This window comes from Panicum virgatum, chromosome 2K (genome assembly GCF_016808335.1).
Source record: "Panicum virgatum strain AP13 chromosome 2K, P.virgatum_v5, whole genome shotgun sequence".
NCBI classification, from domain to species: domain Eukaryota; kingdom Viridiplantae; phylum Streptophyta; class Magnoliopsida; order Poales; family Poaceae; genus Panicum; species Panicum virgatum.
In genome coordinates, this window is record NC_053137.1 from 45,898,873 (window position 1) to 45,909,128 (window position 10,256).

Consider the following 10,256-nt stretch of genomic DNA (forward strand, 5'->3'; position numbering starts at 1 on the left):
ATAAATATAATGCTGGTAATATTAAGGGCAACAGAAATAAAATAGAGCCTTTACACATGAACAGTAATTTAATAATCTTAAAACAGTAAAGAATAAGCTTAAAACATGAAAACAGTAAAGGAAAAGGTTTTATAACTGAAACTGGGCTCAAAACTCATTAAACAGTCCACAAACTCAATTTGGCCCGTGAACTGCTCCTCCGCGCGCGGCCCAAATGCGCGCAGCCGGCCCAACCCGCGGAAACCCCAACGCGGATCAATCTGGACCATTCATCATCAGGATCCGGCGACCAGGAACTAATCTGGTGCCGTATATATGGATGAGCTGCTGTCTAAAAACCTAATCCAGCAGCCTCACTCTCGTTTCTTTTCTCTACGGTCACGAGCCGCCGCCGCAAGGGCCTGGCCGCCGGCGCCCCTGATACGCACGCCCGGCCGGGATGTCGGCTCCGCGTGCACCGCGGGCTGCGCGCGGGCCTTGGGGCTGCTGCCGCCGGCCGCACACACGAGCGCCGCGCGCTGCGCGTCGGGCCACCGGCCGCAGCCACGGGCCGCGCGACCTCCATCATGCGCAGACCCGAGGCCGCCTCCTCACGCGTGCGTGCCGCGCGGTCCATGCCGGTGGGCCCAGCCACCGCCTGCGCCTCGCAGCTGTCTGCGTGCGGGAGCAGCGTCGCCTGAGTCATGGCTCTGTTGGCCGCGTGTCCCTTGCTACTGCCGCATCTGATGAGCCGCCTCCTCATGGCGTGCGCGCGGCTAGGGGCAAGGCAGCGTGCCTCGGCGGCCGGTCTTGGCCGTGCGCCGCGCAGGGTCCCTCGCCGGTGGGTGCGTGCATACTCATCGCGCGCACGGCCGTCGATGGCTCCTCGCGGTGCAACTGGTCAGACCAGTGCACTCCTGATGCGCACGACTGGTGAGTTTGAGGTAAGAACTCATCCATTAGGGTTAGGGTTCATCAAATTTGGGGATTTCTTGATGCGATCTGAAATTTGCCATTCCCCTTCTTCTATATGCTTACTGATGCATCTAATTTCATGAATTTGGGCTTTAATTTGCGGAATAAAACATTAACAGGGGCTAATTTTGGGGGGAAAATAGCCCAAACCCTAGAACCCTAATTGCATAACTTAATCATGACATTAACTTAATCTGATGCATTACTTAGGTATGATTGCATCTAATCCGGTACTTAAACATTAACAGATCAAGATTTAATTAAAATTTGACTTAAACCGAAATAGATTAGATCTAATCTCGTGATCAGGAACATAATTAACCATGATTTCAATCTAATCAATTGCATAAACATCGTTGCATTCATGAAACATTTCTGCAGAGGCATTATAGCAGAAACACATCTAAAACTTGAACCTTTAGTGTGCAGACGAATATAATCTGCACACTCATATGCATCTAAACCAACAGATCAGAGGCATAAACATGGCTTGAAAATGACCGTGCATTACTAGGTTAAGATGGCTCATGATACTGATTGTTAGAATTAGCCAAACTTAAACATTAGAGGCTAATAAAATTCAAGATCTTAACATAACCTAGTTCATGACAGATCTATCTAATGCGGAAAATGGTAGATATTATATCTGCATTAGCGGTTAAAGCAGCAGCCATGTGTGCCTCCTGAGTTGATGACGCCCGAGTCGTAGAGGAAGTAGGCGTTCTCGTTGATGTAGATGCGTTAGCAGGGTAGCGGCGGCCTTCCAGATGCCAGCGACACTGTCCTTGAGGGATTGGCCTTCCGAACCCCTCTTGTGCCCTTAGCAATCAGACTTAGTGGCTAGGGTTTAGCTAATAACGTGATTGAATGGTTTAAGGTGCTAACCACGACCTTAATTTATAGGCACTGTGGGGCCACGGGGCCAGCATCTGGAAACAGGCCTAATGGGCCTGCTGATCACAGCTCATTAGGTTTCCTTAATCATGTTTAGGTGATTTAAACGCTTTCCTTAACAGTGAAGATCACATTTTCTTAACAAAAATATTTATTTCCAACACAATACAATAGACTCCTCGGCGCAGCTTAATGCAGCTGGCTCAAGTTCTGTTAGGTTTAGAGATACATCGGAAACTGATGGTATAGGGAAGGATGGGGGCCGTCCTCATCTACAAATGGATCTGGGGGCATGGGTATATTTCAGAGGGAGACGGCATGAAAGCGGCGGGTGTTGGAAAAACGTGTTCAGGCCCGGTCGTGAAAAAGATTACCAAGTGGCTCGTGTCGGGCTAATTTATTTTCTGACAAGTTCAGTCCTTCCTTCACCGGCCACAAGCTGCAGCGCAAAGGCCAGTATCGGTGAACCATCCCAAACCCTAATCGACAGTGATCTCAGAGCTTTGTCTACACGTACGTAGACATCATTACGTTTACGAACCTGGATAGTCAATTGTACAAATGGAGTGAATTAAAATAAGCCAGCAGGGGTGTCCGGCCGGCTCCAAATTCCATGCAATACTGTGTCTGCTTAATTAAGTTCAGTCAGCCAGGCCAGCAAAGCAATCACGCACCCCCCGCTGCCCCCTGCCATTTAATTTCTCGCTGTCGATCGATCGATGATGCATGGCGCACGCCTATAACGAGATACGTGGTGGCCGAGCTGCCCGTCGTTGTGCTCCGCGCGCTGACCGGGCCGGCGACCACACAATTAGGTCGCGTTCGTGTGTACATCCTCTCTCGACTCTCGCCCACAACTGCGCGCGGCGCTGCCCGGCCGTCGGTCAGAGGACAGCTCTAGCGGCCGGCTGACACTGCTGGTCGGGCCGCCGTCATCGCTTCTGCACTTGCGCGGCTAGGTTGTCTTTCTCCCCGCAGCATCAATCCGGCCGGTGGCGGATCGCTTAGGATGCCGCAGGAAGGTTAGCCGCCGGCCCGCCGCTCTGGCGAGTGCTGTGACTATGACATCTGCTCCGCCGCTGGCGCCGCATGTGACGTCGTCGCCGGATATGTCCGGACATGGTCCATATAATTAGTCCATGGTCAGCTGCGGGGTCTGGGAACGAAGGCATCATTGCATTCTCCAATTTTTTTTTCTTACTGAGAGAAGTGCTCCGAAGGGCGGGCCTGGTGCAGCAGTAGAGCCTACCGTCTGTAACCGGAAGGTCCCGGGTTCGAGCCCCAGCCTCTGCACATTTGTGTGGGTAAGGCTTGGGGCTTAAAAACAACACTTTCCCAGACCTCGCACAGTGCGGGAAGCCTACGGCACTGGGTACGCCCTTTTACTGAGAGAAGTGCTCCCAGCAAGAGCCCGTGGCACTAAGGGGACGAGAGAAAGCAAACTCTCGACACGAAGATTTATCCTGTGGCATCTGTAGCCATTAAGTCATCCTTAGTTTATATTGTTGAAGCAATCAAGAGTATTTGGTTCTGGACAATCAAATCTCTTTCGAGGATACCTTGACTTGCCACTAAGACTAGGCTACCAAGGCTCACGCCAAGTTTCCAGTCAACTTGATCTTGCTTTCCACTAAGGAGCTTTTTCACGAAGGATGGGGGTCTCCACACCTCCAGTACAAAATATGCCAACGCCGCTCAGAACCAAGCCGGAGGGTCAATGACTTGCTAGCGAGCCATCATAACTCCAAGGGGCCGGTGCACCAAGATACAAGTGTGGTTCACTCTGGACCAGCTCACAAAGCGGCAACACCTTGCTCCCTCACTCAGTTAAGAGCTAACCTAGCACTAACTCTCTCAAATGTGTGCTAAGGACTAAAGATGTGATCAATTTGCACTCTTAGGCTTGGAGAACTTGTTTGGTGCGGGTGTACCTTCACTGAACTCCAGCCACCTCAAATGACCCAGGGTAAGGCTCTTATATATCCCTTCAACTCGAAGCAGTCGTTGCTCCAACGACTAGCTGAAAACAACAAAGTGATGGTTCAATCGGACACCCCCCTCCCCCAAGCAGAGTTCTCTTCAGCAGCCTAAACAAGCTCTCTAGACAATAACTAGGTCATTGCACCGACACCTCGTTAATGCACCGTCGTTTTAACCGATGCCACTTGGGTTCTTCACTTGTCTCAGCATTTGCACCGTCCAATGCACCAACGCTCAATGCTTTGATACCTTCGGTTCAATCGGTCGGCTGTCTTAAGCTGTACTTGAGCATCCAATGCTCAAAAGTCAAACCAATACACCGACCTGTTCATTTTCAATACTGTCGGTTTAACCGGTCGCCTAATTTCTACTGACGCTTGTTCAATTCGTCTCGGCTATCATTTGGACACCTCAAATATATTCTCTCTGGAATTTCACTATGATTTGGACATCTTGACAATGAATTGTACATCTTGGATATGTTGAACTTCATCCATGGGACCTAGAAATTCTACAAATATGATCTCACAAACTTGTTAGTCCCATTAATTATGTTGTCACACAATCAACAAAATCAAAATTATGTTGTCCCATTAATTATGTTTTAAAATATGGCCTAATGAGATCATGTTTCTTGCACAAATGAATCAGCGATCGCCATCTCGCTGCTGGTGCCAATCTCATCTGCCTGAATATATAATGCACATGCACGATGGTGTTAGATGACAACAAATCATTGAACAACCAAGTAGCGCGAGAGCTAACTCGATCTCATTGCTAGATCGATCAGGTTGTGGTGTGTATCATGAGCAAGGTGCCATGGCAAGATTTGATTATTTGGACTTGGAGCTGCATGCATTATTATTGGTAGCTAGCTAGTAGTTGCATTGGACAGAGATCGATCGATGCATGTGTCAATGGGATCAAGCCTGATCTTCATTTATTTGGACGGCCATCGCGATGTACACTGCTTCATGTCCGTTTTTGAGAGGCGAAACTATAGTATCTCGTTGGGTTGTCCATTCGGTTCAGGCCCCATTGATTGCCACCTCTGAGTTAGTACAGACCGTCACAGCAGCGTCTCGCTTCACGACAGTCTCTGCACTTTGCATCACTCCGATCCGCGTGGTCTCGCTTTGGTTGCGGGAGGGCGATATTTTCTGCGCTGGCTGACCGCAGTCCACAGCTCTGCGCGTGTGCGTGCGTGTGTGTGTGTGTGTGTGTGATCGATCGATCATCCAGCACTGATCGATCACCGGGACTGTGACTGTTCACTGAAGTCGAGCTCACGAAGATGTGTTCGTGTCTTTGAGAAGATTGGTGATCGATTGTTGACCTTTCACATCCTGTGAGTTACTGAAAGCAGAAACGGCACTTACCGGTCATAAACGTGGCGTTTTTCTATCGAGTAATCTATCTATGGAGGTTGAGGAAGATGTATGCTCACTGATCAAAGATTCCATCTCTCAAACCGCACGCAAGCAGTGTGGCTACACAGTAAACGCACGTGAATAATTTGCATTGGCATCCAACAATGACGATCTTGCACCGGTGAACTAATTCTAGACTTTACTTTTCTTTGTGAACGCAGATCTCGATCGATGCAATCTGCAAACACCATCTATCTGAAGTACGTACTTTCGTCTCTCTTCTAGTAGTAGTTGCTTGTGATATGCAATGCAAAAAAACCTCTCGCCCGGCTGCTAGGCACTTTCTGAAGTAAGTGGTCCGTCAATTAGCCTTTGAGATCCTCCCGACCCGCTTTTTCGCAAGATTTATCCGTTATCATCGATCAAGCCATGAGCTAACATGATCATCAATATATGTCGCGATGATCATATATTACCAAATAATAAAAAATCTCCAATCAGAAGTCATATATTGCTTGAGAGTATAAAAAAGATTCTTCAGTGTTCAAATCTCTGATCTCCAGCTTCCCATTATTTAACCAAAGGCTGTGATTTTTTTTTGCGAGAAAAAGGTTGTGATTTAACATAGTACATCAACGTGTTCTGTTAAACCTTGTTTTTCATATTGAAAAATTTCTAACCTACAAGTGAATTATGTTTTCAAGAGTGTGTACCATCTTGCCAAGAGAACCTAATCTATGCATTTGACACATCAATTATAAGATGATCACCATTATCTGTGTATTGTCACTTATTAGTTTTGTGAATTTCGAAGCTAGCTTCAAATGATACATATCAATTTCAATATGACACAAAATTATATATCTAAGTTCTTTCTCAACTAGCTAGTAACCAAATTCAGATAAAGGCGGCATAAGTACTTTATTTGTGATTTTTTAGTTAACTTTATTTGGCTGATCACAGCAAGTATTTTAATTTCTGTAACAATTTAAATTTCAGGCAAAAAATTTTCAGGGAATTTTTTTCGAATAGTAGAATTTTGTACTGTGCCAATGAAACTTCAATTGGGGCTCCAATGTTAATTTGCCGAGTAATTAGTTGTTTCCAATATGAGCCAATTAAGGACTGAAACCATAAAAAACATGAAATTATGGAAATGTCTTTTATATAACAAATTAGCTAGGTCATACGAAATATATACTGCCCTACACAACACATCTTGATCATATCCTTCTCTTTTGGTATCCATGCAAAACTAAAATCCATAAGTTTCTTTTTAATTCCTAAAACAGTTTTTATACACTATTTGTTTAGAAAGCATTGCGGTTCCATTTGAAAAAAAAGAGCTTAACTATTGCATTTATTACAAAATGCATGTGTAAAAAATTATAAGATTTCGAAACTAATTTATTTGGTAGCCACATATACATATAAAAAATAAAAATTGGAGCTTAAATATCACATGTTAGAACGCACGCGTGTGTGTGTGTAGAGAGAGAGAGAGAGAGAGAGAGAGAGAGAGACGTCCACCTTATCCTCGGTCTTTAGACAATACATGCATGGAAATTCCTAACAGGTCAAGGGCATGTAGACAGTTCCGTATGCAGATGTGTTTTTATTAGTGTTGGTCACCGAGGTCTGAGAACAAGCTAGATGGGGTAGGGTCACATGATATTGTACGACCAGTAATGCAAAACTCCTAAATTTATCGTGGAAAAACCTAGATTTAAACCACTGTTCTTGCACATGCTTGTGTCGTCTTATTCATAGGTATATTGCATTTTTGGAGGATTTTTCAATTTTCATGATCAAAGTGTTTCTATGATGGTGGACGGAATTAAAGATCATGTTGAGTGTTGTAGTTCACCGCGGCATGATGTTATTTCATTATTCTGCCATCCTAGTTATGTTGAGGTCAGGAGGATATCCTGCTGCAATATTATCACTGCACCTTGATCTAATTTTCTTGCATCAATAAAATTTCCTTTATCTAAACATTAAAGACCACAATCACACTAGGAATCCGCTAGCTATTTAGAGTCCGTCATTATTTAAAAGAAGATACAATAGAACCTAGAGTCTAGATGCACGTAAATGGAATAAACAGAAATACCCGAAAGAAAAAGGACAGAAATGTTTCCAACCCTCAATTTGGTACTAGAATATATTGCTGCTGACATCACAAATAGTGAATCAGTAAAAGAATGTATCTATACTTGGATAAACAAAAGGTTCCATTGCTACTTCTTGATAACTGGAGTCCCGTAGTAGTGCACCATGTAGTTTTGTGTACTCTTTCTTATTTAGCTCTCCAATTTGGCGAATGAAGCATTTGATAAATGTTCTGAAAGATTACTGTTAGATCTTGTTGATTTATGACAAATCCTTCACAAGTGGGTGTATGACACTACTACATATCTTTTCTCTAAGGTACATGGTTGAGTGGAGATGACTCGTTGTAAATTAAATCGATCTCTTGTGCATTGTCACCTGAATTGGTTTTTGTAGGGTTTCTTTTTTTTAGAAGCGGTGATGATCTTCAGTATCCCATATTCTTGTGGTTTTGATCTACTTGTTGTTATGCTTATCTAGCAAAGTTGATATTCTTTAATATTGAGTTAATCATTGAACATGTTCCCATTGGACCAAGTCTACATGACTTGGAGTTCATATGTTCCCAGCATATTCGGCCAAATACACATATATATGGACAAATGCATTGCAAGGTCAGCTCTCTATGTGAAGCTTCAAGTAGTTAGGAAACTATTCTTTTGTAAATACTAGGCATGAGGTTTCTAGTGAGACCGTTTAATCTTTCGTATAAACAAGAAATTCCTGAGACAGCCTCTGTTATACTTGCTTTTGGGGAAATGAGAGAGAGAAAATAACAAGGAGTACCATATGAAAAAGTCGGTTCATCAAATTTACATGCATTGCATCCCTGAAATTTATAAAATGAATTACACTGGATCACAAGTTCTCCTATTTCAAAGCGTCATGTTTGGAGTTAGAAAATGCAAGGTGCATGCATGTGTTTATCATAGGGGAAGCATGCATGGGAATGCACCCCTATAAAATTTATTTGCTTCGATGGGGATCCTGAAAAGTTCTAGCTAATAAATAAGAAACGACAATAGATACCCACGCTACTAGTGTGCGGGTCATCATCGTTCTAGCATGCACAGAGAGATATATATACTGGAAGTCTGGAATCAGAATAATATATGGGGCAGGGGCACCCGCCCGAGATATGATTAGAAGTATACCTACTACTGCATTACAAATTGATCAGATCACTTTGACATGGCAAATATGTATGCACAATTTAAGATCAGATCACCTGATGAAGAATTAAGCTCCCAACCAGATTGTTTCAATTAAAGATCGATGCCTGATAAAAACTGAAAGCTCTAATAATTGAGAAGAAACATCAGAAGACAAGACACAACCGAAGAGCACACCAAATACCACGCCCTTTGGATAGCATAGCAGGATGGAGTCGACCGGCAATAGTTCTTGCCGATAAATTCCATGAGAAAACACAATTATATTACACAACTAGTACATGAGGATCATGATGGAATCCAACACTGACGCACGGTTACCTCGAAACAGCTGACTATCTTGCACTCATACCATGCATAAAGATCGAGAAATCAAATTATCTAAGCAAACGCGGGGCCACTTAAAGGTGGAGGGAGGATCGAAGAGGAACCAATTAAAGCCTGAGGGTGAGGTCCAGCTCGTCGGCGCGCTCGACGCCGTAGACATGCTCCGACGACCTCCTCTTGCTGCTCGACACCGGAGCGGCGGCAACGGCGTCAGCAGGCTGCAGGTGCTCGTCCATCCTCGCCCTCTTATCTTCAGCGAGGACGACTCCGGCGGCGGCGATCTCCCTCCGGCGCTTGGCCAGGCTGCGCTCGTACTTGTGCGCGTTCTGGTGGCCGCCGAGCGCCTGCGAGCTGAAGAACTTGCGGTCGCAGTACATGCAGACGAAGTAGCCCGGCAGCTCCGGCGAGGCCGGGGCGTGGAAGAGGGTGAGTTCAAGGTTGAGCTCCTGCTCCATTACACGGTATGGCTTCTGTGCGAGGTGGGTATGAGCGAGAGAGGGGAGCGAGAGCGAGCTTAATTTGCAACAGAAATTGTGGTACTAAGCGAGTGTTAAATATAGCGCTCAGCTGTTGCAGCACTGGTTCGTGAGATCAAGTTACTGGGGAGTACACAGCCAGTGGACGGGGGGTGCGCACGTTTCCATTTGGTAGGTCCGTGGCGACCAACGGAAGAATCAGGGCAAGCAAGTTGCTTGCCGCCGGAGGCCAGGAGCACACCAGTTGAGTCAGACAAAAAAATTTGGAAGCACACACCTAGCTCTCATGAAAGTCCAGCCAACGCCGTTGGGGCTGTTCGGCTGATTTAAAAGCCGGCTGATTTCGGCTGATTTAATAGTACCATGTGAGAAGAAATAAGCCAAAACAAGTCAAAATAAGCTGGGAAAAGAAAAGCGAACAGGGCAAACAGATGTTAACTTATTATATACTACAGTTTAATTTTCAAAAATTGTCTACTGCAGTTTTGCCCGCATTATCATTATTTCAATATACTAGTCTATCAACCCGTGCTCCCGTACGAGCTAGTTAGAGATATTAATAATTATCTATCTCACGCTCTCTTTAATCAATTAAATATTCTAATCAAGGATTGTAAAGATACATATTTATTATTATGTAATTGTAATAAATATGATAGATTTATTTACTAATAATTTTTTTTCTCACTTTGCATCACACATCCATATATATTTGATATGTATTTAATTGAACAATTTGTTTGAGCTATGTGAACAACATAAAAATTAGTATTTTTATCATTTCTCTTATACATGAATATATGGTGACTTATTATGGTTAGTATTTTATATAAATAATAATATAAATAATATATTAATAATGATAGAAATAGTAATTTAGAATTTTATATTGATGCGCTTTAAGATTTTATTATAATAATATTCAGATTTTGGGTTTATTTTAAATTTTTATTATGTTATCATTGGATAAT

The 10,256-nt window shown here is 44.0% G+C and overlaps 1 protein-coding gene and 1 long non-coding RNA gene across 2 annotated transcripts; one reads left to right on the plus strand and one right to left on the minus strand.

Moving 5' to 3' along the window:
• The first annotated feature begins 356 nt into the window (after positions 1 to 356).
• On the plus strand, positions 357 to 8,092 carry LOC120679495. Its single transcript, XR_005677210.1, has 2 exons — positions 357 to 923; positions 5,420 to 8,092. It is a non-coding gene; the product is annotated as an uncharacterized LOC120679495 (long non-coding RNA).
• A 458-nt stretch (positions 8,093 to 8,550) lies between these two features.
• On the minus strand, positions 8,551 to 9,460 carry LOC120679485 (zinc finger protein 2-like). Its single transcript, XM_039961092.1, has one exon. The coding sequence runs from the start codon at positions 9,262 to 9,264 to the stop codon at positions 8,917 to 8,919; it is 348 nt and encodes a 115-aa protein (XP_039817026.1). The 5' UTR covers positions 9,265 to 9,460; the 3' UTR covers positions 8,551 to 8,916.
• Positions 9,461 to 10,256: the final 796 nt, after the last annotated feature.